This window comes from Pongo abelii, chromosome 1 (assembly GCF_028885655.2).
Source record: "Pongo abelii isolate AG06213 chromosome 1, NHGRI_mPonAbe1-v2.0_pri, whole genome shotgun sequence".
In the NCBI taxonomy this organism is placed as follows: Eukaryota; Metazoa; Chordata; class Mammalia; order Primates; family Hominidae; genus Pongo; species Pongo abelii.
In genome coordinates this window covers 21,592,560-21,620,085 of record NC_071985.2, presented here as the reverse complement: position 1 = coordinate 21,620,085, position 27,526 = coordinate 21,592,560, and the positions used below count along the sequence as shown (strand labels likewise).

Sequence of the window (27,526 nt, the reverse complement as noted above, 5' to 3'; positions counted from 1 at the left end):
TATTTTTTGAGATGGTATTTCATTCTTGTTGTCCAGGCTGGAGCTCAACGGCATGATTTTGGCTCACTGCAACCCCCGCTTCCCAGGTCCAAGTGATTCTCCTGCCTCAGTCTCCCAAGTAACTGGGATTACAGGAATGTGCCACCATGCCCAGCTAATTTTGTATATATATATATTTTTTTGAGACCGAGTCTCTCTGTGTCGCCCAGGCTGGAGTGCAATGGCGCAATCTCGGCTCACTGCAAACTCCACCTCCCAGGTTCACGCCATTCTCCTGCCTCAGCCTCCTGAGTAGCTGGGACTACAGGCGCCCGCCACCACACCCGGCTAATTTTTTGTATTTTTAGTAGAGAAGGGGTTTCACCGTGTTAGCCAGGATGGTCTCGATCTTCTGACCTCATGATCCGCCCGCCTTGGCCTCCCAAAGTGCTGGGATTACAGGCGTGAGCCACCGCGCCCGGCCCAAGACACTCTTTCTAAACAAGGCTTTTTGGGACAACTGGTCACCCTTGAACTGCTGTGACAATTAGACAGCAGTAATGGGTCAAGGTAGTGTCTTGATTTCAATGGTTGTATTGTAAGTATCAAAGTTCCCAAGACCCTGCCTTGTGGGAACCCACCCATCCCTCAGTAGGGACCTAACCTCCCACCCAGGCCCTGAGCATTCACTCATTCCTTGGTCCTTTGACTCAGAGACCAGGCTGCTCAAAGATTAGACAGTCAGGTGGAGGGGTGGGGACAGTTGTTCTCATGCCATTGGTGAGGGTTCTTTCAGAATGTCAGTTTAATGATATGTAGCAAAATCTTCAATGTGCATGACACCTTGGGGCCAACTGTCCCACTTTGAGGAATTCGTCCTAAGAAGGCCTTCAGGGAAGGAAGAACACAGCTGCCTGTTAGCAGCCCCAGGACTCAATTGACAAGCCCTCCCTGAGGAATGAGATTCTCCCCGCCCTGTAGTGTCTCTCCCCCGGAGGCATTCTCCACCATCTCTGTCTACAGGCTTGTAAAAGCAGAGTCACCCCAGAGGGGAGGAGGCAGATAGGGAGATGGACCAGATAGGACAAAAATGTCCAGAGCGTGTCCTTGCACGTGAACACAAGATGGGATTCTCCTTGTGTTTGTCTTCTCTGGAAAGGGCCATACCTAGAGAAGAGGGAAAGCCCCACAAGAAAGGGAGGGAGCAGAGACAAAAAGCAAGATAGAATCAGAGAACATGCCGGGGGCGGGGACAGGGCAGCCGGCCAGGATGGAGGGTCTGGAGGCACAGGAGGCTCCAGTCCAGGCCCCATCACTATGTGCTATGTTTGGATGCAAGTCCGTAGTCTCTCTGGACTGGTTTGCCCACCAGTGAGATGTGAGGCTGGGCGTTTGGGCTGGAATTCTGGGATTTTCTATTCCATGGCACTGCCTAGGACAGAGTAAGACCCTGGAGGCTGGAAGTGTGGAATTAGTGTCTCTTTTCCCAACGTCACAATGGCTCCCCTTGAGTTTATGATGGTCTGAAAACTGTGCTATTTTCTGAGTCAAGATCTGACAGAACTGGGCTAGAAGAGGGGGCTCTTTGGAGACCAGAGCCCAGCTAAGCATCTGCCATACTGCAGTGAAGGGTAACTGCTAACTCTGCTACAAAGCCCGGAATCTTGGTCCATTTGCTGTTGCTTATGACAGCATGCCTGAAACTGGGTAATTTATTAAAAAAACAAAATTTATTTCTTATAGTTTTGGAGGACGGGAAGTCCAAGACCAAGGGGGTGCATCTGGTGAGGGCCTTCTTGCTGGTGGGGACTCTCTGCAGGGTCCTAAGGAAGTAGCGGGCATCCCATGGGGAGGGTGCTGAGCATGCTAGCTCAGGTCTCTCTTCCTCTTCTTATAAAGCCATTAGTCCCACTTCCATGATGACCCATTAATCCACTGATCCATGAATTGATTAATCCATTCACGAGGACAGGACCCTCTGACTCACTCATCTCTCAAAGGCTCCACCTCTCAATACTGACACATCAGGGATTACATTTCAATATGAGTTTTGTAGGAGACAAATGTTCAAATCATAGCACCCAGCTTGAACTAGGAAAATGTAAGCCCACCTTGGACAGGTGATAGACAGGTGAGCTCTCCACTGTGGTTTTCCAGGCTGACCAGAGCCAGCTGAGCTCACACATGTCCTGACTGCAGAGAGGGCAGAACTCATTTCCCAAAGGAAGAGAAGAGACCTCTCATCTCAGGCTCTCTACCAGCTGCACTAGAGATTGAGCCATCTATGGTGCTAGCCACCAGCCATGCGTGGCTACCTACATTTAAGTTGAAATTCATTAAACTTAAAATTCAACACTAGGTTCCTCAGTTGCATTAGCCACACTGTCTAGAGAGAGTTTACACTGCAGCAGGGAGGAGGACTGAGTCCAGGGAGTTCAAGTTGGCTGCGGTTCACAAGGCAGAGTGCCAGAGAAGAGTGACTGCATGGAGAGAGCTCCCAAGACTTTCAGAAGGGTTCCTCAGTGTATCCATCTGAGTGCTGGCCAGCGCACACATGTGATGAAACTACTTCCTCAAAGAATTAGAGAAGCAATCTTCAGAGCTCACACAGTGCCAGCAACAGTTTGTCTTCCCAACAGCCAGAGTGGAAAAATCTAGTGATTCATAGGACATCAGGTGGAATGATCAGAAGGGTATTGCCTCAGTACTGGGGAAAAATTAGCCCTAGACTAAATGCTGCTTAGGTTCCGCCTAACAAAGCTTAAAAGCAAGCCTCAGAAGAATTAAACTGTTTTCAAGTTATTTTACTGCATTCCAGAATAAAGCTGAAAAATATTTATAAGAATACAAAAGTATTCAGAACCAAGTAAGGTAAAATTCACAATGTCTGGCATCTAATCAAAAATTACTAGGCATGTGAGTAAGAAGAAAAATGTGACTCATGAATGAGGAGGAAAATCAATCAAGCAATAGAAACAAACATGATGACACAGATGATAAAATTAATAGACAAGTACGTCAAAAAATTGCCTCTAGTGCTTCCACATGTTCAAGAAGGCAGAGGAAAGATGGAGCATGTTACATGTGGAGAAGGAGTAGATATTTAAAAGCACCAAATCAAACTTCCAAAGATGAAAACTATGATATCTGAGTGGACACATGCACTGAATGGCATTGATGGCAGTTTAACACTGCAGAAGAAAAAATTAGTGAACTTGAAGACATAGCATAGAAAAAGGACTGCAAATATGAAAAGAGAATCAGTGAGCTATGGGAAAACTTCAAGCAGCACAACATAGATGTAAGTGGAGTCCCTGAAGGCAGGATAGAGTTATCACAAGGAAGTGCCTTATGCATTTGTAGAGGCTGAGCAAGTCCAAAATTCACAGGCCAGGAACTCAGGAAGACCATGGACAGGCTCAACCCATGGGCTTTCTGTCTCTATCCAGACAACCCAGGAAAAAGAGAGAGGACAATGACTAATCTCAATAATTAGAAAGGTGACATCTCTACAGATTCTATAGATATTAAAAAATAAACCGGAATAAACATCTACATGCCAATAAATTCAACTTCTGTAAAATGAACAAATTCCTTGAAAGACATCAAAAGCTCACACAAGAAATAAATAAACAAAATAGTTCTATAACTATTTAAAGAACTGAATTTGTAGTTACAAGCCTTCCTACAAAGAAACTTAAAGGCCAGATGGCTTCTTTGGTGAATTCTACCAAACATTTAGGCAAGAAATAATAACAATTTCCACAAACTCTTCCAGAAAATTAAAGAGCTGGAAATACTCATGAGTATTTCATGAGGCCAGAATTACCCTAAGGCCCAAATCAGACAAAGACATTATAAGGAAAAAAAATTCTAGATCAGTACTTCTCAGGAACATAGATGCAAAAGTTCTTAACAAAGTTTTAGCATATCCAATCCAACAACATATAAAGAGGATGATACACCATGAGCAAGTGGGATTTATCCCAGGAATGCAAGGTTAGTTTAATATTTGAATACAAATTAATGCAATTCACTATATTAATTGGCTAAATAAAAACATATAATTGTCTCAATAGATGCAGAAAAATCATTTAATAAATTCCAATATTTATATAAAAACTCTCAGCAGATTAGAACTAGCTGTGAACTTCCTAAACCTGATAAGTGGCATCTATGAAAAACTTCAGCTCACATCACACTTTAATAAAACACTGCGTGTTTCCTCCCTAAACATCAAGAACAACACAAGCACATCCACTCTCACCACTTTTATTTGACACTGTCCTGGAGTTTCTAGCTAGTGCAATAAGACAAGAAAAAGAAATGAAAGGCATCTAGAATTTAAAGGAAGAGGTAACCTGTCTTTATTCACAGGTAACACAATTGTTTATATGGAAAACGCCAACAAATCTACAAAAAAGAATAAATCTGCCGGAACTAATAAGTGAACTTAGGACAGTCGCAGGAAACAACATCAATATACTAAAAGCACTAGCAACAAAACATGGAAATGGAAAGAAGTAATACCACTTTAAATAGCTGATAGCTTCTGGAGTAAGAGGAAGCTGCAGGTAGAGGGGGCAGGTGGAAGATTTAGGAGAGTATGGAGGTGGTTGCTGAGCCTGATATGAGAAGAGCCTGGAGAGAACAGGAACAAATGCTTTGCCAAAGCTTCTGCACCCATTGGGCTGGAGGACAACCAGCAAAGAACAGCAAGGAAAGAACCAGCAAGGAAGCTTCTGGACCCGTTGGGTTGGAGGACAACCTCAGCAACCCTCTGAGGAGGGAGAGACAGAAACTGTCTGCAGAGACTGCAGGTTGTGACACAGAAGCTGATGGCCTCGATTTCCCTCCATGAAATGAGAGAGTAGGGTGCCACTGACAGTCAGAAAGGGTGTGCAGCAGGTGGATGTTAGGGAGGAAGCCCACAAAGGGGCTGATGGCCTGGCCTTGTAAGAAACAAAACATCATGTCGCCTTGGAGCCATGTCTCCTGTGCCTCGCCAGGCACAGCGGGCCCCAGCTTCTTCGACCAGGGAAGATGGCAGTCAATGGATACCCCAATGGCTTTTTCTCTTCACCTGTTCCCCCACTCTCCTGTTCCCTAGAACCATGTTCCCACATAAACCACCTGCACTCAGTACTTGTATCATGTTCTAAAAATCCCACCATGTCCCTGGAGCTTAGGATCTTCAAGGCCAAGGGGAGGCCCTCAAGGTGAAGTTGGGGGTGAACCAGAGTGAAGGAGAGCATCTCCAGTGATGAGGGAGTCCAAGACCCATGATTCTGGGTGATGGGGGTGGACAGGAGGAGTGTGACTGTCAAGCTGCCCAGGCCCAGGCCCATGTGTGAACAGCAGCCCTATGAATCTTGCTCTTGGCCTCTGAGCCTTGGCTCTGGCTTATGCTCCAAAGATAGTGACACTGCATCTCCTGTGGTCTCAGGGATCAGCTGGGTCATGCAGGCTTCAGCAGCGGTTGTGGTCACCACTATTCCCATGAGATAGGTCATACCCACAATGTAAAATCTCACTTGGGCTGCAGGACAGCCAAGGGCTAGGGAGGAGGCGCCGCTCATGCCACCCACAACCTTGCCCAGAAGGGGCACTGCCTCTAGGGGAAGATTGGACCCAGGCACCCCTTCAGTGCCGCCCTCCTCTGGCATCTCCACTTGGTGGCAGTATTGACCCAGAAGCGGAACTCCAGCAAGCAGCCACCAACCGGTCCCTAAGAGCTGCTGTGGCAGCAAAACTTAGCTCTTTCCCAACAGGAAAGTCTGGGGAATCTATTGGCCTCATTTCACAGGGAAGTAAGTTATGGACTGGGAGCCAGGATTCTGGATAATTAATCTGCAGGATTCCAGAACTCCATGATACTGTGATTTTTTTTTTTTTTTTTTTTTTTGAGTCGTGGTCTCTCTCTGTCACCCAAGCGGGAGTGCAGTGGCACAGTCATGGCTCACTGCAGCCTCGAACTTGTGGCCTCAACCAATCCTCTCACCTCAGCCTCCTGAATAGCTGGGACTACAGGTGCACACCACCATACTCAGCTAATTTTTTATAGAGACGGAGTCTCACTATGTTGCCCAGGCTGGTCTCAAACTCCTGGGTTCAAGAGATCTGCTGGCCCCAGCCTCCCAAAGCACTAGAATTGCAGGCATGAGCTACCTATCTGGCCCATTGTGATTTTTTTTTGTTCTCAAATTTGATTTTCTTATGGTTCTAAGACTCTCCGTCTATGGGTCCATGCTTGGAGAACCATAAGATTCTAAGATCAGAGGGTTCTACTGACTCAGTTCCCCTGCATCCTATAATTCTGTGTTTGGATGATTCCAGCATTTCATGGCCATTTCATGAGATCAACCAGGATTAACCACATGGCTAAAGGGAGAGGCTGATGGCCCTACTTCCATGGTTCCCGGATTCCATCTTCTCTTCCTCATAGGGAGATCCACAATTCCCCACACATCACCAGGCCACCTGCAAGGAGAGCAGGTTCAAGAAGTCACCTTGCAATGAGAATGAGATCGTGTGTCTCCTACATCATGCCCTAAGGGAGAGAGGACGGCATGGAGCTGGGAGGTGGATGGCTGGGGTGTCAAATGAGAAAGACATGCATGTTGGACCCCAGAGTTGACTTTCATGGCATCCAAGAGCTGCCTGTGAGAACACACATGGTTTGATTTGTGAAGGGATGTTCACACAATCATCATGCGTCAGCCTTCTCAAAGGTGGCATCCGTGGCACAGCATGGGAAGGGCTTTGAGTTAACAGACATTCCTGGAAAGAAAGCAGTGTGGGGGTGCGGAAGGATCCCTGGAGGCTGGGACCCGGAGACCAGGGTCTTTCCTGCGGGCCCACTGCTCCTTCCACTTTGCCTTGAGCCCAGTCTTTCCGTACAAGGAGGGGCTGACCTAAGGTTCCAGTTGCTTTCATCAGGTGGGATCTGGTGAAGGGTCAAAATGGAACTCTAAGGAGGGTAGTTGAAGGGGTGACACCCGAGGAGAGAGTGATGTCTCAAAACAGACTGAATTATTTCCCAAAGAGGTGCCCCAAGCCCCTGCAAATGCACTCTCTAGGGAGTCTGGCCACTGGGCCCCTTGCCCTCGTCCCACAGGGCAGCTCAGAAAGGCAAGCTCACGAGGACCGGCTCATGTCCACCCACCCCCCTCATTGCCCACAAGGACTCCCGAGCATGCCCCCCATCCTGGTGCAATCTTCTGCTCTGGAGCCAGGAAAGGATGGCCTTCTGAGTTGGAGTCCTGCAGTCGGTCTTCCAGTCTTGGAGGGAAATATATACTCTACAAATGGTGAGCCTCGGAGAGAGCCCAGCCCTGCTGTGCTGCCTCCAGGAGGCTCAGGCGGCTGTGCCTCCTCATTCAGCCTCACTGAGCCTTTTCCACTTCCAGAACATGGTGAAATTCACTTCCCTCTGACCAGACAGTGCTTCGTGGATCACCGGGCACACAGTGGGCACACAGTGGGCATACAGTGGGCATGGTAGTCGCTGTCATCACTCCGCTCCAGGAGCCTTCAAGAAATCATCTCGTCTGACAACCCACATTTACCATAAGGACCTTTTGGTTATAGGCGTGGGGGCTCACCCCTGTAACCCCACAGTTTGGGAGGCCAAGGTGAGAGGATTGCTTGAGCCCAGGAGTTAGAAACTACAGTGAGCTATGATGGCACCACTGCACTCCAGCCTGGGCGACAGAGTGAGACCCTGTCTCAAACAAATAAACAAAAAAGAACCTTCTGGAGAACTGAAGGAAAGTGGAAATTTGATAAGAGATCTGGGCTGGAGAGGAGAAAAGCCTTTTAAAATATAAATATAACGGCAAGCTCAGAAAGATAGATACAGGGCAATGGTAAGAAGCAGACAGGTAACCAGATTGGGCTACTGGGAGATGCTCACTGAGACAAGCAATGCAGTGGTGTGCCACTGTGAGGGGGAAACAGGGATGGTGCCCCCGCCACCCTGCTTTGCGACTGGCGTGCACGGCAAGGGGGCAGAGCAACAACTTCTGCGGGCTGGACCTGCTCTGGGCAGGGGCCACGGGGAGGCCACAGACTCCGGTCTGAATAAATACACAGCAGAAACCCAGAGCTGTGGATATGTAGACCCCACACACAGCCTCCCACAGGGGGCAGGTGACCCACAGGAAGACAGACAGCCGTGAGCTCACAGCCGTACCTGCAAAGCCCTGCCAGGACATACCCACATCAGTAATGTCCACGGGGGCTCTCATGGTGATATTAACGTGGAGGAGGTAATTCCCACAGTGCCTGAGCTGAACAACACCATCAAAGGTGGAGACGGGGCAGAGAGACAGAGACAAGGAATGTAGAGAGGGGCTGCAGACAGGAAGAGCAACTCACAACTGTGCAGGAGGGCTCATCGGCTGTGACAGGAAAACACACAGAGACTGATAGAAAGACAGGACGGCCATAGACAGGAGGTGGGAGGCAGACAGGTCTGTGGCCCAGAGACCCTGTCTCACCACAGCAGCTTTGGGGAAGCAGGTGGCCACGTCATTTTCCTTGTCTCTGTTCAGCTGACCTGCACGTCTCAGGCCCAGCCCTGGCTGCTCTCTTTCCAGCTGCAGTTCCCAAACTGTGTGCTAAGGCACCCTGGGACGCCACAGCAAATTCCCAGGGTGTTGCAGAATATCACGCCTGTAATCCTAGCTCTTTGGGAGGCCAAAGTGGAGGATCACTTGAGCCCAGGAGTTCAAGACCTGCCTGGGCAACATGGTGAGGCCCTCGTCCCTGCAAAAAAAAAAAAAAATTTGTTTTAAAGAAAGTATAATTGACTCTTGGACAACATGGGCGTTAGGGGCACCAACCCCCTGCAAAGTCAAAAACTTGAGTATAACTTTTGACTCCCTGAAAACGAAACTACTAACAGCCTCCTGTTGATCAGAAGCCTTGCTGATCCCACGCACAGTCAGTCAGGACATACGCTGCATGCCACATGTGCTATCCACTGTGTTCCTACAATAAACTCAGCTGGAGAAAGGAAACTCCTGATCAGAAAACCTAGAAAAGAAGCCAGACTCACAGTTCACGAGGCGGCAGTGGGTCCTCATAAAGGTCTTCATCCTAGCGGTCTTCATATTGAGTGGCTGAGGAGGAAGACAGAAGCGGGGCTTGGTCTTGCTGTGTCAGGGTGGCAGAGGCGGGAGAAATCCATGTATAAGTGACCCATGCAGTGCAAACCTGTGTTGTTCAAGGGTCACCTGTCCTGCATGAACATCACCTTGCATGACCTGAGAGCCAGAACGTTGAACAAGAAGTGAGAGTGTTGCTTCCGGAGGGCCAGTAATTGCAGTTATGTGAGGATGAAATAAAAATATGATTCATTTATTTTTAACTGATATGATTTTTTTCAAATAGCTACTAATCATTAAGTTGTTGGACCTAATTACTTAATAAACAAAGCCGTTAGGTATTTATTTTAGCCTGAGGAGCTGAGGAAAGAATGACTATAAGTTGTTTTCTTGATTTATTTTATATTTTATTTTATTTAGAGTCAGGGTCTCACTCTATCACCCAGGTTAGAGTGCAGTGATGCAATCATAGCTCATTGCAGCCTTGAACTCCTCAGCCCAGATGATCCTCCCATCTCGGCCTCCCAAAGTGCCAGGATTACAGGTGTGCACCACCACACCTGGCCAATTGAAATTTTTGACCTCAAGAACCTACTGCTTATGGAGAAGGCATCCAAAGAGTGACCCCCACAAGGAGGGTCAGGGAAGCTTCTAGAAGGGACCAAGTTCCAGTGGAACTGAGTGTGCAGGGGCACTCTGTCTTCTGACCCTGGACCCCTACCCTGTCCTGCTGCTGTTCTTCCAGGGTCCCTCAGCCAGAAAGCCCCCAGAGCCTTGAACTCTGTCAGCCCAAACCCCTTCCCTGTTTTCCCCCAACTTATTTTCGCTCAAATGAGAAAAAAAGGAAGCAAAAGATGACCAGTTAGTGTCTGAAATCCTGGCTTGCCCCACCCATAACAGGGACTCACACCTGCTGTAGACAGGGAACTCACTACCTCACACAGCAAACTGCCCATCAGAGATGCCCCTCCCACCTGGCTTACCCCACCCAAGCAGGTGTCTTACAGAGCTTCTGGGGTGAGCAGTGCCTCCTCTCACCGGGGGGCCTATTCTGGAAGGAGGGAGCACGCTCCCTGGGCCCTCCAGCCGGCCAGAAATGATGTTCCCTCCAGCACCATCCATACATTGGGAGTTTTGTTTCATCAAACACATGGCTGGCTGCTCAGGGCTTAGCTCCACAGCCGCCAGGTTGTCAGGCCTTCTCACACGTGCCCTCTCCGAGGACCATGAGCCCTTTCCTGATGCTGGCTTGTAAAGGTCTCACCCACCTCCCTGTTCCACGTGTTGGAATGCAGGTCTGTGTCCTGGCCAACAAGGAGGTCTGTGGAGACAGGGCCGGGTCTCAGTCACCTTTCAGCACCCACCTGGCATGCCCCCAGGAGCCTGCCCTATGCCTTGACCTCGACCTACACCATCCCAGTCCCCAGCGCAATGCTCAGGTGGGGACATAGACCTTGACAGACTGGTCAGGGACAGCTCCCTTTAGGCAACAGCAGAGGGCGCTTCCAGGGAGGCCCCTCACCTTCCACTGCACCCCAAGCAAGGGACACAATGTACTGTAGGCAACATCACCCGAGCCTGGAAGACACTCAGGAGCAGCCCCTCAGGCCCCTGACACCCAGCTGGGGTCCCACCCTTGCTCCCCCGCTCTGCTCTCCACCTCGCCCCAGCCCAGCCCCACTGACTTGGCTGCTCAGGAGCCGAGGCTCTCAGGCTCACAGAGGGAAGGAGGAGCCCCACATGGTACAGGCAGGTACCCAGGAGCTAGTTCCAGAAGCCTCCGCCCGTTCCTCCACGCAGCCTACCCCGGCTCGCTGGTATCCAGATTCTTCAGAAACAGGAGCTCTCGCTTGAGAGCCCAGCCTGGGCAGGCTGAGCTCCTGCCTGGGGCCTCGGAGTCTGCTCCTCCCTTCATCTTCTGCAGCCTGGGAAGCGACCGGCTCTCAATGTGTCCACTACCCAGGTGGCATGGGCAGAGGATGGGGCCTGATGGGGGAGAAGAAAGCAGCCAGGAGGAGGGGCTTGGGAAGCCAAGGGGCAAGAGGGCAGGACTGAGCAGGCTGCGCTCACCTGCCGCCTTCAGTGAGGTCACCAGGCCCATCCTGTCGGTGGACAGAGCTGGCATCCTCTGGGGGGCTCTAATCCCCGAGCCTCATTGCTGGGCAGGTGGGGGTAACAAGAGTCTGCGTGCCTCAGGCTGGGCTCAGGCGCCCACCCCACCTGCAGCGCAGGTTTCCCCCAGTACCGTAATTGGGTGGGATTTTTGCTGCAAGGCAAAGTCCAGAGGAGCACAAACACGTTCCCTCTCCTCCCCCTCCCTGCCCCCACCGCCGCTTCATTCCAGAGCTCTTCCCTCCTTCCCTCTGAGGATGGGGGCCCCCGCAGTGCCTGGGAGAAGTGGCTGGGCGGCCGGGCATGCGTAGCGGGAACTGGATTCCCAAGGTAGTGAGGAGCAAAGGGAACTTTTTTTCAAAGAGAATGGCTGTCACTCTGAATTCAGGACTCCTGACATAGCCACCAGGTGACCCCTAGGGGCGGTGTCCACAGGACCACAGGCTCACTCTGCAAATGCAGAACCAAGTTGTGAGTGAGGCACATTGTGGGAAGCAGCTGCCTCCATCAGCCAGCCAGTGACACATCTGGGGACATCTCAGCCACCCCCTCCCTGAGAAGCTGCACAGAAGCGGCCACATGCCCATCCCTGCCTCTCCATGCACCTCCCTGCCCCAACTCTGCAGCCGCACAGGAGGCCTAGCCCACAGGCTGGGCAGTGCAGGATCCCCAGAGAACACACCACGGATGAGTCTGGAGTTGCTTAGAGCTCTCAGAAGCTCCCGGAGCCTCTTTCCTCAATTCCAACGCGGTAACCAAGATTCCTGTTCAGCTTAGGTCACAGTGTGACTGCAAGAGGACCAGCCGCGGTGGGAGAGTGCCTCTTAACCATCCCAGTTATCAGGTCCCCCGGGGGAGGCTGGGGACACTTTCCCTCTGCAAATTACAATCTCCCCAGGCGGCTCCCGGGGCTACACATGGATATGCAAATGACTGAGAGCTGGAGAGTTGACTGGTCACTGGGTGACCTTGGGCAAGTCACTTTCCCTCTCAGGTCTTCCCCTCTCCATCAGCAAACTCCTATAGCTTAACTAAACAGTCAGAAATCCCTCTGGCGGAACAGGCTGCATAGCTCTGGGCAGACCTGGAGGTTGGTGGTCCCAGAACCTGGGGGCAGCACTGCGCTTCCCCACTGTCCCATCGCGTCAGGGCCTTCCACTGTTCTCTTCCCTGGTGGAGTGATGGGGAGAAAAATGGAGGCGTCAATCCCTGCGCCACAGAGAGAGTCCCACTCGTCCCCAGCTGCGACCCACAGGCGCGTGGCTGCACCTTGGAGGTCCACCTGGCCGCTGTCCCCATTGCAGGCTGCATCCATCCCGGACCCTTTCTATCCGCCGAAGGCGCGGGCAGCCCTGGTCTCAGAGGAAGGAGTCCGGCCGCAGGCAGACGGGGCCAAAGGACGTGCACCCGACAACTGTTCGCTCCCTCCCCAAACCCCCGCCCCGAGAAGGTTGATGGATGAAGGGGAGCCCTAGCCCAGCCACCTCGGGGGCAAGAGACGGAGCTCGCCATAGACCAGGAGCGAGAGGGGGACTGCGGGTCCCACCGTGAGCGCAGGGCGCGCGGGGCTGGAAACCTAGGACGCGGCCCGGGAGCTCCAGGAGGGCGCCTGCGGATCGCGCAGCCCCGGGCCGGCAGCCTTCCCATCTGGCGCACCCCAGCGCCCCGCGCACACCTGGGCGCCCGCACACCAGCACGTCCTCAGACACACCGGCACCCACGGCAGCAGGAGGGGGCCAACGCCGCAGCCGCCGCTCCGGCTCCCAGGGCCCCGCCCGCCCCTGCCTGCCCCGCCCGGTCCCCGGCCCCGGCGGGCGCCCCCCGCGGCGCTGCCCCGCCCCCGCCGCCCCGCGCCGCCCCGGGCCTCGGCCCGCAGCCCGGCCGCCGGCCCACCTGGCGCAGCGCCGCCCTCGGAGCCCGCGCACACCCGCGCACCCGCGGCCGCAGGAGGGCCCAGCGACGCCGCCGCGCCAGCTCCCAGGGCCCGGCCCGCCCCGGCGCTCACGCTCTCGGGGCGGACTCCCGGCCCTCCGCGCCCTCTCGCGCGGCGATGGCCCCGCTCGGATACTTCTTACTCCTCTGCAGCCTGAAGCAGGCTCTGGGCAGCTACCCGATCTGGTGGTGAGTGAGCCTCCTCGCGTTCGCCCCTGCCCCTGTGCGCCGCGCCCGCAGCAGACGGCCCCCTCGGGCAGGGACCCCGCGGTGGCCCGAGCCCGCGCCCTTCTGCTCCAGCCCCGCGTGCGGGCCGCGGGCGGTTGGTTTTCCTTGACGGCCACTTTGGACCTGTTCAGGCCGCTGGGACGCGTGGGTGGCGGAGCTTCCGGAGATATTGATTCCCGAGCGGGAGAGTAGGGGAGGTTGCGGAGGTCCTAGCTGCCCCTGGCGTCGGACAGGGCGAGCAGTGGGCTGGGGAGAGGCTGAAAGAAGGTCGGCACGCACGGTCACCGAGGGGACAGGCAGCTCGAGGCCAGGGGACAGGCGAGGGAAGAGGGTCAGCGAGAGAGAATTCGCCGGAGACTTTCCTCAAAAACCGTATCTTACACACAAACACACACACACGTTTTAAAACAAAGTCGATGAGACAAGACTGAACAGCTCGGAGCAGCGCGGTTACGTAAAGAAAGCTGGGACCCGGCGGGGAGTGGCGCAGAGCCGGCGGCGGGGCGCACTGGGGGCCGGCCCTGGGCCCCGCGCGCCTCCCCGCCGCAGTCTGGGCGCGGGGGTTTCCAGGGGCCCTCTCTGCGAGCCCTCCGCCTGGGTCCACCTGGCAAGGAGGGGCTGCTGTAGAGAGAGGTAAGGGTGAGTTAAGCACGGGGTGTGAGGGAGTCCAGGACCCTCAATCAGAAAGCGCTGTGCTGCGCCCTCCACGCCAGAAAAGGCGCGTTCGGTGAGACCCTCCCCAGCCTGGCGATGCAAGTGCAGATAAACCAAAGGAAGAGTCCCGAAAGGTCTCTCTCAGTCCTCCCACCTCCACCGCACATATCCTGTGGGAGGGGGAACGGGGGCCACACTTTCGCCAGGGCTTATGATCCCTCAGAGCCCTCACCAAGCTAGGATCACCCCAGTTCCGAATTAAGGGCGCTCTGAGATGCCCAAGATTGAGGAACACAAGTGGGAGGAATGTGGGCGCGCAGGGCCGGGCGCAGCGCTGGTAGGACCCGCAGTTGGAGAGAAGCCTCCCCACAAGCATGCACACTCCCCCCCATCCTTCTCCGACGGCAGCCTGGAATTATAATAATTACGCCGAGGGGAAGGGGGGGAGACCCAGCGAGCCGAGGTACATCTAATCCGATAATAATTTTTCTCTTCGAGATGGTTCAGGAGCGGCGGCTCCCGCGGTAGGGGCGCCGGGCCAGGAGCAGCGGGGCGGGGAAGGGGCAGCCCTAGGCAGCTGAAGGGCCTGGAAGAGGCCGCGAGGCCGCGGGGACGCGCTTCGGGGACCCCCGCGGGGACGCGCTTCGGGGACCCCCGCGCCCCCTTACTTCCGCGTGCCCCATTTCCCGTGCGGCACCTGCGGCGCCCAGTGGCCCACCTGAGGGTCAGGCTCGGGGCTCGCCTTGGGGCGCGGGGATACTGACGCGCGTCCAGACGGCCGCAGGGAGCCAGGGGCAGCGCGTCCATCCAAGAGAGCCCCAAGGGCTGCCGGCTTACGCACCAGGCTTCTAATTAGAACCCGCCGCCGCGTTCCTGAGCGCAAAAGGAAGCGCCTTCGCTCCCGCGCCCTTCCCATAAATTTCGCCAGCCTCCTGGCAACCCCGCGCCCTAGGATCTTTGTCTTGTCGGCCCTGAGGGTTCCTAGCCTCGGTCCCCTTCCACCTCATACGCATGTATACCTCCTTTTCACCTGGGCCCCCTGTGTTCTACCCTGAATGGACCCTGAGACACCCTCGGGGACAGTCAGGCATTCTGCAGGGGAGCCAGGAGGAGCAGAGAGGTGAAGTCCCTGTACCCTCCGCACCCTCCTATCAAGAGTCCGGGACAGCCCTTTGGCCACACAGGGAAGCGGGGCATAGAACCCCACCTGACACTGACGGGGGTGGGTGGTGAGGACCCCTCCCCCATCCCCACCCCCACTTTGTTCTCAGTAGGGTTCTCACACTTGGGGATTCTCTGCTTCCTGAGAAGCAGCCTCCCCTTAGGGGAGGCTGGCTCCCTGGGGACAAGTCTGCCCCCTTCTTGATCCCCTCTCTGCCCCCAGGCAGGCTGCTCGGGCTGGAGCAAGGACATGCCTTCCCCCCAGGCATGAGCAGCACCCCGGCAGCATAGGGAAGAAGACTCACAGAAGGACACAGCGCTGCAGGACCCCTGCTGCTGGACCCCTGCCGCTGGCATCCTACAGTTTAATAGCCGGGGAAGATTCTCTCTTTCTCTGGTCTTTCTACCCAGTAGAGCATCTCCTCCTTTCTCCTGCCTCCCCGCATCCACCCCAGATTAAGCATCACCAGGGGAGGAGGGGACCTTGGCCCCTGCCAGGTGGGCTCCTGGTGAGCCCCAGTGGAGCAGAGCAGGCTGGGGTGGGGGGCCTCTCTGTAACTCCTCACCTGCACCCCCAGCCCCTCCCTAACATGAAGCCACTGTCCCCTTGAGTCTCCCCCCTCCACCATCACGGGCACATGAAAGTGAAAGTGAAGGGGAATCTCCTCACCTGGAGAAACAAACCAGGAAACAGCCCAAATCAGGGTAATTAGGCTTTTGAAGTTCGCAGAGGGAGAGGCAAAGGTGTCCCTGTGGCCAGCAGCCCTGTGAGAGTGTGAAGGGCCACCTGCCTCCCCAGGGCCGGGTGGCCCAGAGGTGTCTTATACCCATGCAGCAGATGCCGGTGGTCCCAAGGCCGAGCGGGTCTGAAATGCAGAGAGACGGGCCTAGCCTAACACTGAATGGCCCAGAGCTGCACAGACGTCCAGGAGCATCCATTCTGAGCTCATCCGGTGACAGAGAGGAGCCAGGCAGGAGACCAGACCAAAGCATATGCACCTGACCACCTGCATCCCATGAGGCCACAGACGGCAGGAACCTAGTGGCCCCGCCTCCCTGCACGCCCCTTCTAAGCTGAGTTCTCAGGAACAAGAATTCTTGGAAGAGCCCACATGGACAGAGGACAGGGCAGCTGCGCTGCAAGACCATGGCTCCATCTGAGAACAATCCCCAGGCACGCCTGCACTCCAGGGCACTCTGAGCACCTCTCCCTTCTTCTTCCCATGTCTGGGTTAATGGAATCTTGTCATCTCCCCAGGGACCCCACCAGGACCCTAGAGGTGGGCCTGTGCCTCCCGCCACCGCCTCCCCAGGGTCCAAGCCCACTTTGGGGCTCGCAACTGGATTTTGTTCATCTTTCAAGTCCCTCTGCTGCTTTTACCAGACTGGGCTGTGGCACTCCCGCCACGGCCACCTCCTGCTTCCGTTCTCAGTCCTGGCCCTCCCCTGGGACCCACACCCTCCCAGCCACCTGGAGTTGCTGCCAGGCCTGGCCATAGCCACCGTGGCTGCCTAGCAGAGCACAGCAAGCTCCGCCCCTCACCCAGCCCTGCTCTCCCTCTCAGGCCGTTCCTTCTGCCCGGCCGTCACCAGCTCCTGCTGGACTGAGATCCCAAGCACAGGGGCCTGGCTGCCTGCAGATGGCCACCCCAGTTGTCCCAGGGAAGTGCGGTGTAGGCTGTGTCCAGCCTTTTCCCTGCCCCTGGCCTGCTCCACAGCCTCGCTCATGCTCCCTCCAGGGTCTCCCTCACATCCCTCTGGGCCTCCAGCTTGTCACTATGACAGAAACACATCATGACCTCCATTTTTATAGGGCACCTCACACAGCCCTCAACAGAACATGTAGGCCCTTTCAGGCCCCCACTCTCCTACATACTCATGGGTGCAAACAACCTCCTGGGCACAAGAGCTCAGCCCCTCCTCCCAGCCCTTCATGGGCCTTCATGGGCCTTCATGGGCCAGCACCCCTGGAGGCCCTGCTCAGCCAGTGTCTGCACTGCATGACCACCAGGCACCTCGGCCCTGTGTTCTCAGTCCTGGTGGGCCTCACTGTGGTGGGGAGACAGCCTGACGAAGATGGGTCAGGTGAAGAGGCAGCTTAGAGAGGCAGGAGCCAGGAAGGGGTGCGGGAGAGAAGGAGCTCGGCTGGAATGATGGGTCAAGCACACGTGTGTGGTGTGTGGGCAGGTGGCTGCAGCATGGGTGTTTTGGGGACTGAGAGGGGCCAGTCGGGCAGGGCAGGGACATGGCCCAGGGTACCCAGAAGCTCAGATGGGAAGGGCCTTGTGGATAGGAGGGATGGTTGCCACTCCCAGAGTCACCCTGCCTCTACATTAGCCTGCCACTGGCGCACTCCCTCCGCAGGCCTGGCCTCACCCTAGCCCCTTCTTCCTTCTCCCTTCGCCCGCATCTGTCTGTGTCTGTCTGTCTTCTGTTTCTCTCTTCCCTGCCTCTGTCCCTCCATATCTCCATATCTTTGTCTCTCAGTCTCTCCCTGTCTGTCTCTCTCTCTTTCCTGTATCTGTCTCTGCCCGTCTCTGTCTCTATCTCTCTGTGTCTGTCTCTCTCTTTCAGTCTTTGTCCTTCTGTCTCTCTCTGCCTGTTTCTGTCACTCTATCTCTTTTCATCTCTGTCTGTCTGTCTTTTGCAGTCTCTGCCTCTCGTCTCTGCCTCTGGTGCTGAGGACAGCAGTCACTAGCAAATAAAACTCGTGAAACGAGCTGAGTGGAGCCACCAGGCCAGCCCTCCCAGGGCTGTGGGATCTCAGGGCCCTGGGGGTGGCATTGCTTCTCAGAGCTGCCCACACACAAACCCCTCCTGAGGGTGACGGTCAGGAGTGGCCACACGTCAAGTGTCTGCAACCAGACATTGGCCCTGCATGACTGCCAGGATCCGTAGCCACCTCAGGGACCCACAGCACCCTTCGAGAGTGCAAAGCTCCTCCTGCCTGGTGCTCACACCTCAGGCACTGGCCAGCTTGGGCCCTGGAGGCCGGCTGCCCCTCTGACTCACGGGGCTTGTTCTAACGATGTTTGCTTCGCATAAGCCTCCTGGAATCCTTTGTAGCAGGGAGAGCAGGATGAGTAGATACAGTCATAGCAGCCCAGTCTTAGGGGTGGTGACTGCCCGGTGACCACTTCATCCACTGGGTCCCTTGTGCACATCACTGTACTGTGAGGAGGGAAGCTCCGGTGTCCAGCAGCCCTCCCAAGATGCAGGCGACAGGGCTCGTGCCGTCTCCATCCAGGGACCCCGTTGGGGCTTCTCAATGTGGGGCCTACCATGCAGAGCCCAAATGTGAATGCTTGGCCACCTGCCATGAAGAAATCAGAACAGAAATGGGAATTTAAAAAGGATTTGGTGACATTGTAGCGGTTTGACGGTGCTGCAACCGTTTCTGTGGATTTTGTAATAATGGAAATTTAAAAACAAACCAACCACGTCCCTCTGTTGGGACTCTAGTCTGAGAAAGCCAGCCTGAAGCCACACCTGGAGTGATGGGGGTGGGGGGGCTCTCTCAATGTGGACCACTGCCTGTAGCCCTCATCCATTGGATTTTTGACCCAAATGTGAGACTTCTAACTTGTCCCCTTTAAGAGTAGTTGAAGGGCTGGTTGCTGTTTCTGTTCAGAAGACCCGCTTCATGTCTCTGAAGGCTATTGGTTGGGGAAGAAGGATTACACTGTGTGGCTCAAGGGGCAGGGGCTGGGGCAGAGGTTGCAGGTGCCAAGGAGGCTGGTTCTGGCTCCCAAAGGGAAAAAGCTCCCTAGGGATGAGAGCCTGTGCCCCAAGTGGTACCTGGGAGGTGCTGAGCTGCAGCTACCGAGGCTGAAGAAAAGGAACGTCATTCACAAAGGAGACCTGTACAGCCCCACAGACAGACAGGGTCTCTCTCTGTCACCCAGGCTGGAGTGCAGTGATGTGATCTTGGCTCACTGCAGCCTCGTCCCTCATGGGCTCAAGTGATCCTCCCATCTCAGCCTCCTGAGTAGCTGGGACCACAGGCGCGCACCACCACTCCCAGCTAATTTTTGTATTTTTTGTAGAGATGGGTTTCACCGTGTGGCCCAGGCTGGCTCCAGCAATCCTGGGCTCCAGCCTCCTGGGCTCCAGCAATCCTCCCATCTTGGCCTTGTGAGTAGCTGGGATTACAGGCTTGTGCCACTACGCTTGGCTAGTGTTTTTCATTTTTTGTTGAGATGGGGTCTTGCTCCGTGGCCCAGGCTGTGCACTTTAATGTTGGACAATCCCCCACCCCACCCCTCACTGGTTACAGCCCTGAGGCTGGTGAGGGGCACATGGCCTCTTCCTTGGCCTCCTTACTGGCCTCCCCAGGTGACACCCTGGAGGTGTCTCTCACGTTGCTGCTTCCACATTCCTTCCCCGGCAAAACGTGCCGCTGCCGCCCAGGGAAACTGGCAAGTGCGTGGCCGCGGGCACAGGAGCCGCTGTGCCTGCTGGGACTCGTTCAAAGTATGTGTCAGTAATCCCAGCTGGGCCGGCGGGCAGGAGGAGGTGCGGGTTGGGAGAGCTCCAGGCAGGGCTGGGCAGCCTGGACTGGGAAGGGGTGCCGACACCCAGGAGGGACCTGGGGGCCTTAAGTCCTGGGGACCCTGGCCGGCTCACAAGGTGCCTGAGCTGCCAAGAGTGGTCTTCCAGGCAGCTGCAGTTCCACCACCGGGTGTGAGGAGAAACCAGAGCCTCGGGGGTCTCCCGGGCAGGTGGGCGCCCTCGGGCAGTCTCAGCCTGGGCGAGATGGGAGGTCATCCACCAACAGGGAAACACTTCGAGCCTCAGGTCTGAGGAAGGAAGCCCTATCACCGCCCATGGAGTGGCCCTGATCTTAAGAAGACAATGATTTGGAACAGGATGTTTGCTCCAGAGGCCCCATAGAGGGGAAGCCCACCTGCCCAAGCAGGACCCTCAATGGCAGAGACACCCACCTGCCCTGGTCCTCCACACCTGCCTGCATTGCAGCTGTGCTGGAGCCAGAGGGGTCCTAGGAGGCGACCAGCTGGACTCAGGGCACAAATTGCATCCTGGAGGGGCGGCCCTGGCAGGCCCACGAGTGGGGTGCGCTGGGTCCCTCTCAGGCCAGGAGGAGGCTGAGATGATATCCAGCAGGGCAGCAGGGCCTGAGATCAGTGTCCCCATTCCATGCACTGCTCCCCTCCTCTCTCAGAGCTTCAGGTAGGAGAGGGGTCCATTACTCCATTTGACAGATGGAGAAACTGAGGCCCAGGAGGGGAAAGAGAGAAAGAGCAAACAAACAAGCGAGTAACAGGGCTCGAGTTGGAGCCCATGCCCGCCTTCCAGGCCTGTCCACACACCTGCGTGGAGCATTACTGTGAGGTTCCCATGCCCCCAGCAAACATGCAAGCACAGAGCCATTCCCTTGGTACATGGGTGCTCTAAGTTTGCTAAATTTTACTGCTAAAAGACATCAGGCCTGGACTTGAGAAACCTAAGAGCCTGCCAGCCTCAGAAGGACTTGCATGGGAACAGTGGAGCCTGGATACGATGGCCACTCAGGACCCCCACAGCTGTGTGGCTGCGAGAAGGCCCCCACGCTTTGCCCTGAGCCTCCATCCACAAGGATTAGGTAGCACCTCCAGTGCCGCCACATAAGATGGGAAATTGCACATGGGACCAAACCAAGCCCAGGAGGCCAGCATGGCCCGGACTGGGCTGGCCTACCGCCCGCCTTGTGGTCCTGGGCCAGCCTCCTTCTTGCCCTGCATGTCGCAGCCAGCATCTCTGCCGTACCTCTGGCGAGCTGCCCAGCCTTTCAACAGAAGTGAGGGAGTGGGGAAGAAAAACCATTAGTGTTTGTGGGCTGCAGGCATGGCTGCTGTGACTTTGGCCACAGGCGGGAGCCATGGGTCTAGGGACTGGGGCCATTTTACAAAACTATATTTGTGTGTGTTCTGAGTGAATATGACAGCCTCCCCTTCAAAACAAACTATTATTAGGAAAAAAAAAAAACAAAAAACCTAACAGCATTAGTGAAAATCTGGAAGGAAAGACAAGTCTGTGATCTTATCAACTTTTTCAACTTTTTGTTTTTCTAAGGATAGAAACAGTTTGTGTTCTGTTTTTGAAAACTCACTAAGCATCATCTCCATTTCTGGGGCCTTCTGGATGATCACACAATGGTTCCACTAGGCCTTGTGGTGCTGGTACTGTGATCTGCTAGCCCAGCCCTGCCGTTCCCTCCAGAGCTGGGATTCCAGGGAAAGGGGACAGAGCAAGAGAGGCTGGAGACATTGGAAGAGCACGGGCACATTCCCTTGGGACACCAATTTTGCACAGCCAGAGGGATATCTGGTGTCCCATCCAGTTGGGCAGTTAGAATTCCAGCCACTCAGCTGTGTGACAGCTGGACGTGGGAAACATGGACTCTTCCTGGGACACTGTGGTGTTGGCAGTGAGAGGGGAGAGGGAATGAATTCCTCATCCGGTGAATCACAGGCTCGGGGTGCAGGGCATGGGGGCAGGGAGGGCAGGCTGGCCTCAGCCTCTCCCCGGGGACTGGGCCCAGCCTTCCTGCCCCTGCTGTTCCCACCGCCCTGAGGCAGGGCCCAGACCTCTCTGCGATCCAGATCGATGGCATCCAGGAAGTGAGTAGGGAGTGACGGATGACAAGATCACCACCCCCGCCTCCCGCCCCGCCCCCGCCGCTCAAGTGCTTACCTGCGGTTCCTTGTGTGAGTGATTCTCAGCAAGGACCCTTCGTCCCTGACCAGACACTTGTTTGCATGCCTACAAAGCGTAGGAGAGGTCGAAGGGGAGATTGGAGAATTCATCAGAAGCCCCAGAAGCCCAAGTGGGAGCTCCTGGCCCTGACTGCTGGCTGGGGCCACGCTTGTCTTAGGGCACCAGGCAGGACAGTGGCCACTCGTGGCTGCTCCGCCTGAGGCCATGAGCAGGCAGGAGCCACGGACTGACAGCCAGTGCTCAGGGTCTGTCCGTGCCTGTCACCTTCTGGGCACCTGATGTTGCCCCTTTCTGTCCCCTGCACGTGCTTTAAGCGCCTGCTACTACCTTGCTCTTTTGGGGACCCTACTGGCTAGAGGGTGGAGGTAGGTCCCTGGCCCCCCAGGGTGATTATCAGCAAGGCTGACTCCCCAGAGACTCGGCCCAAGGGAGCCCCCAAGGACCCTCAGAGTCCTCGTGAAGACAGACACGGGCCATGGAGCAAGTTTAGACTCAAGGAAGCCATAGAAGTTTCCCCGTCAGCCTTAGAATGTCCAAGCTAGAGGCAGCCTGCGTGAACCCAGCACACGTTCCCTGTGGGACTCATGCTCCTGGGGCCACCCTGGGAGGACCCTGCTGTAAACCACAACCGCCCAGTTCAGCTGGGGAAACTGAGGTTCCAACAGTCCCAAAGCTGCAGATGCAACTGTTAGGGCCACAACCCATGTCTCCCTGGGTGGCCTCCTGGGGTGAAAAGGGGGCTGCACTGGGGACAGGAAGCCCTATGATGTCTTGGGTCGTCAGCTGCAAGGAGGCTGTCCAGGGTCTGTGTGACTTGCACCATTTATCTCTGACTCATTTATAAATGTTATTTTGCAGAGACTGGGGTTTCATACATGTACTCGTCCATTCTGCATTGCTATAAAGGAATGCCTGAGACTGGAAAGAAAAAAGGTTTAATTGGCTTAGGGTTCTGCAGGCTGTACAAGCATGGCACTGGCATCTGCTGAGGCCTCAGGGAGCTTCCACTCATGGTGGAAGGCAAAGGGGGTGTAGGTGTGTCACACGCGGGAGAGGGAGCAGGGGAGGGTGCCAGGCTCCTTCTAACAACCAGCTCCTGCATGAACTCATAGAGGGAGAACTCCCTCATTACCGCAGGGAGGGCACCATGCCATTCATGAGTGATCTGCCTCTGAGACCTAAATGGGTGGGGCCCACTAGGCCCCACCTCCAACACTGGGGGTCGCATTTCAACATGAGATTTGGAGGGGACACACATCCAAACTACATCAACACATTTGAAGGGCATTGTAGGATCTTAGAAAGCAGTGGCCCCTGGAGGCCAACATGCGGGAAGCCCTGTTCTGCTGTATTAGCCGGTGGCTGTGGCAAAGCTCCATTCCCTGAGCCTTGGCTTCCTGCTCTGGGAGGTCCCAGTGCCACCTATCCAGGTCATGTGGGTTTCAGGGAGCCACATAACTGGAGCCTGTGGGGAGGTCACCAGTGAGCTCTGCCCAGCAGGTGGAGGCCGGGTAAGGGGCTGGGTGTGGTAGTAAGAGGAGTGATGCTGGGTAGTGGAAGGGAGAAACAACCAGCTTCAGCAAGGCTCCCTTTCCGAGACGAGTGCTGGAAAGGTGGAGAGGCCGCAGGAGGAGGGAAGAGGAGGGACTAGCTCTCTAAAGACCACAGTGGCCAGGCGCGGTGGCTCACACCTGTAATCTCAGCATTTTGGAAGGCCAAGGCGGGAGGATGGCTTGAGTCCAGGAGTTCAAGACCAGCCTGGGCAACATAGAAAGACCCCATCTCTACAAAAAATACAAAAGTTAACCGGGCATCGTGGCACAGGCCTGTGGTTCCAACTACTTGGGAGGCTGAGGCTAAGATGGGAGGATCCCTTGAGCCCTGTAGGTCAAGGCTGCAGTGAGCCCTCAGCCTAGACGACAGAGCAAGACTTCATCTCTAAAAAAGTAAATTAATAAAATTTAACAAATAATCAAGGCCATGGCAATGGGCTGGCAGAGACAGCGGTGGCTCGGGTCCCTGGAGCTTGCATAGCAAGATGCTGGAGGTGGCAGCCTGGCCCTCAGATCCTTCTCCTTCTCTGGGTCTGAGAAGCTTAGGTGTTGGAACTCAGAGGTGGTCAGGAAATGCCAGCATGAGCAGGAAAGTGAGAGGGAGTATCTGCTGGCTCCCAGTGCTGCAAGACCCTATCTCTACAAAAAATACAAAGCAAGAGAACAGCACTGGGGCTTTGCCATTGGCTAACGCAGACTGACCCCAGTTTGGGCGTGAACGTCCTTTTCACGTTCCAAGGTGGGATCCGGGAGTCCAGGTTGCATTGTATTTGATGCATCCTGAGAACTTGTGCTGAGAACAGGACCCTGGGGACACTCGATCTCAAAGACTGGGTTCTCATTCACTCTCCATTTGCAGAGCCCCTCCCCCACTCACTGCAGCCAATACTCCCTGGCGAGACCCTGAGACAGGCCTGTCTGTCCCTTGTCCCAGGCAAGCCTGGCCCACAGGGTGTGGGAGGAGGAAGTTACAGGTCATAGTTTCCCAAGTACTGATGGATTCCGGGCATCTGCATTCTCCTTGGATTAGAAATTTGGATCCTAGGAGCTCTTGGGGGCTGGTGTGGGGATAGTGCCTGTGCAATTTAGATTTTTTTTTTTGAGACAGGGTCTCACTCTGTCACCTAGCCTGGTGTAATCAGAGCTCACTGTGGCCTTGTCCTCCTGGGCTCAAATGATCCTCCCACCTCAGCCTCCCAAGCAGCAGGGACTACAGGCGTGCGCCACCACACCCAGCTAACCTTTGTATTTTTGTAGAGATGGGGTCTTGCTCTGTTGCCCAGATTGGTCTTGAACTCCTGGCCTCAAGCAATCCACCTGCCTCAGCCTTCCAAAGTGCTGAGATTATAGGCATGAGCCACCATGCCCAGCCTTATATTTGATTTTCTTTTTAATGACCCAACTGATCCTTCAAGGCCCAGCCAAAATCTGGCGGCCCAGTGAGCCTCCTGGGCCCTCCTCTGCACTGCTCCCTGGCCCCATAGGAGCTCCCCACTGCCTGCCAGCTTTCCACCCTCCTCAGGCAGGGTCTGTGTGGCCCAGGCCTTCTGGTGGCCTGGTGCTATCAGAAGGAGAAGTCTCTCAGGAAGCAACTCCACGAACTGGAGGGGCCCTCTGGTCCACAGGAGGCAGGAGAAGCCCATCCTGACCCCAAATCCACAAGGGCCTGTCAAGGGAGGGGTCCCATCAGGGCTGTTAGAGGCCAGGGATGCTGGAGCCACCTCTGGCCTGGCAGCTGACCACCTGCACCCTGGCCATACTCAGGAAGGTGGTGGGCCAGGGCCCACCCGGGAGGAGGGTGAAAGGGGCACAGAACTGGCTGACTCAGCACCCTGAGAATGGAGGCTTCAGACTTGGGAGTCCCCCTCTCTGCTTTCCCTAGAGACCAGGGACAAGGCCGCCCCTCCCAGCCCCGAGCCTGCGAGCCGAGGTGGTCCTGGCTTCATGCTGGTCATAGTGTTCTGGGGGTGGGCAGAGTGACAGCCCCCAAAATGAATCCAGCATCTAGCGTTGGAGAAGAGATGCGCCTTGGAAATGGCCACATCCCCCAGGCCAGTCCCTGTTTTGTAAGCAGCGAGCTCTCACTGGATTCCTTTGTTTCTCCTCACTCTAAGTCTCCAAGTAGACGAGGACATTCAACTACTCAAGCTTTTCCTTCTTTCAGACACCTCTTGCTCACTTCCCTGGCTGTAAGCTAGTCTGGCCCTGGAGCCTAGGTACCCGGCCCTTCTCAGACACGCTCCCAGGCCTCAGCCATGACACTCAAATGTTTGTCCTCTACAACATTCCATTAGGAAAATTTTCAAACATCTGGAAAAGATGCAGCCTTTGGACATCAAAGCCTTGTGTGTCCACAGCTCACACTGAAGTCAGCCTGCTTTATCTCACACCCACCACCCTCTCCATTCTCTATCTATCCGTCTTATCTTTTTATGCTTACGTCAGTCTGCTCTGTCCCAAACACTGTAGCAGGCACGTCCTGAACCAGTGCTGGATGTTTTGCAAGTAACATCCCACATGGAGTCACACCATAGAATGGGTGAAGGGGAAGCATCTGGGTTGATGGAATGGAGGCACCTCACCTGGGGTAACCACCTCACCCTGGCTTAAAAATGGAAGCCCCCTGCTTGGGCGCGGTGGCTCATGCCTATAATCCCAGCACTTTGGGAGGCCAAGGCGGGTGGATCACCTGAGGTCAGGAGTTTGAGACCAGCCTGGCCAACATGGCAAAACCCCGTCTACTAAAAATACAAAAATTAGCCAGGCATGGTGGTGCACACCTGTAACCTCAGCTACTCGGGGGGGTGAGGCAGGAGAATCGCTTGAGCCAAGAGCGGGAGGTTGCAGTGAGCCGAGATCACACCACTGCACTCCAGCCTGGGCAACAGAGCGAGACTCCGTCTCAAAACAAAAAAAAGGAAGCCCCTGCAGTCCCGGACGAAGCAGACAGTTGGTCTCCCAGCCTCACCCGTGGGCACCCCCAGCCCCCTCTGCTGGGGTTCCCGGGTGCTCTGAGGTACATGCTTTGAAAACCACAGACGCAGAGGCGGACAAGATGGCCGCGGCAGCTGCACAGGGCGGGAGAAGCGGTGGTGGCGGAGGCTGTAGTGGGGCTGGCGGTGCTTCCAACTGTGGGACAGGCAGTGGCCGTAGCAGCTTGTTGGATAAGTGGAAGATAGATGATAAGCCTGTAAAAATTGACAAGTGGGATGGATCAGCTGTGAAAAACTCTTTGGATGATTCTGCCAAAAAGGAAAGATCCTACAGGAATGGATCCTGATGATATTTGGCAGCTGTCCTCCAGTCTTAAAAGGTTTGATGACAAATACACCTTGAAGCTGACCTTCATCAGTGGGAGAACAAAGCAGCAGCGGGAAGCCGAGTTCACAAAGTCCATTGCTAAGTTTTTTGACCACAGTGGGACACTGGTCATGGATGCATATGAGCCTGAAATATCCAGGCTCCATGACAGTCTCGCCATAGAAAGAAAAATAAAGTAGCCAATTCTAAAAGTAGCCCTCTTTCTCCTGGATCTTGCTGAATTACTGGCTTGGGGGGTGAGGGAGATAAAAAGAACTTAAAATGGGTAAAGTAAGAAATGTTAAAAAGTCCCTGTTTTGTCCTGAAATTTTAGTCTATTCTGGATAAATAGGATTTTCTGATACAGATATGAGAAGTTGTAGCTCTGATGTCTAGCTGTAGCCTCCTTGATCTGCTGATTGCATTATTTTAATTTGCTTTTCTGGGAAAGCAGTTTTGCTAAAAGGTGTACAGACTTTTTCTTTTGTACCTAGCAGTACTTTATATAGTATAGCTTTGGGCCATGTAGCATTTTAAGACTCAATTTTAAAAAATTATTAATCTGTTGCTGACTCTGTTAATTCCTATTTCAATATGTGTTTCCTTGAAGAATTCAGGATACAACTTCTTGTGTATAACAGCTTTCCTTCACACACTATTTTTGTGGGTGTGTATATATCTGATTTGGGGAGAATTTAAAAAACACATAGCCTTTTAATTTGTTTGAAACAGACTTTCTGCCTGTTACATTTTGTGTTTTTAACCAATTAAAGAAGCCAA

At 54.7% G+C, this 27,526-nt stretch overlaps 1 protein-coding gene and 1 long non-coding RNA gene across 4 annotated transcripts in view; one reads left to right on the top strand and one right to left on the bottom strand.

The window, feature by feature from the left end:
- Positions 1-386: 386 nt before the first annotated feature.
- On the bottom strand, positions 387-12,912 carry LOC129047621 (uncharacterized). Of its 3 annotated transcripts, none has more exons than XR_008509387.2 (6): positions 10,895-12,912; positions 10,358-10,410; positions 9,199-9,248; positions 9,041-9,104; positions 6,387-6,459; positions 387-2,633 (listed from the first exon to the last, which is right to left on the bottom strand). It is a non-coding gene; the product is annotated as an uncharacterized LOC129047621 (long non-coding RNA). The 3 variants fall into 3 exon arrangements; XR_008509386.1 differs by lacking the exon at positions 387-2,633 and adding an exon at positions 8,481-8,748 and having other exon boundaries at positions 2,875-6,459; XR_008509385.1 differs by lacking the exon at positions 387-2,633 and having other exon boundaries at positions 2,875-6,459.
- A 208-nt stretch (positions 12,913-13,120) lies between these two features.
- The window catches only part of WNT3A (Wnt family member 3A), a 55,438-nt gene continuing 41,032 nt past the window's right edge, over positions 13,121-27,526 (top strand). Inside the window, exon 1 of the mRNA XM_009236585.3 lies at positions 13,121-13,322. Within this exon, the coding sequence (XP_009234860.2) occupies positions 13,252-13,322 (71 nt within the window). The 5' untranslated portion in view covers positions 13,121-13,251. The remainder of the gene's footprint in view (positions 13,323-27,526) is intronic.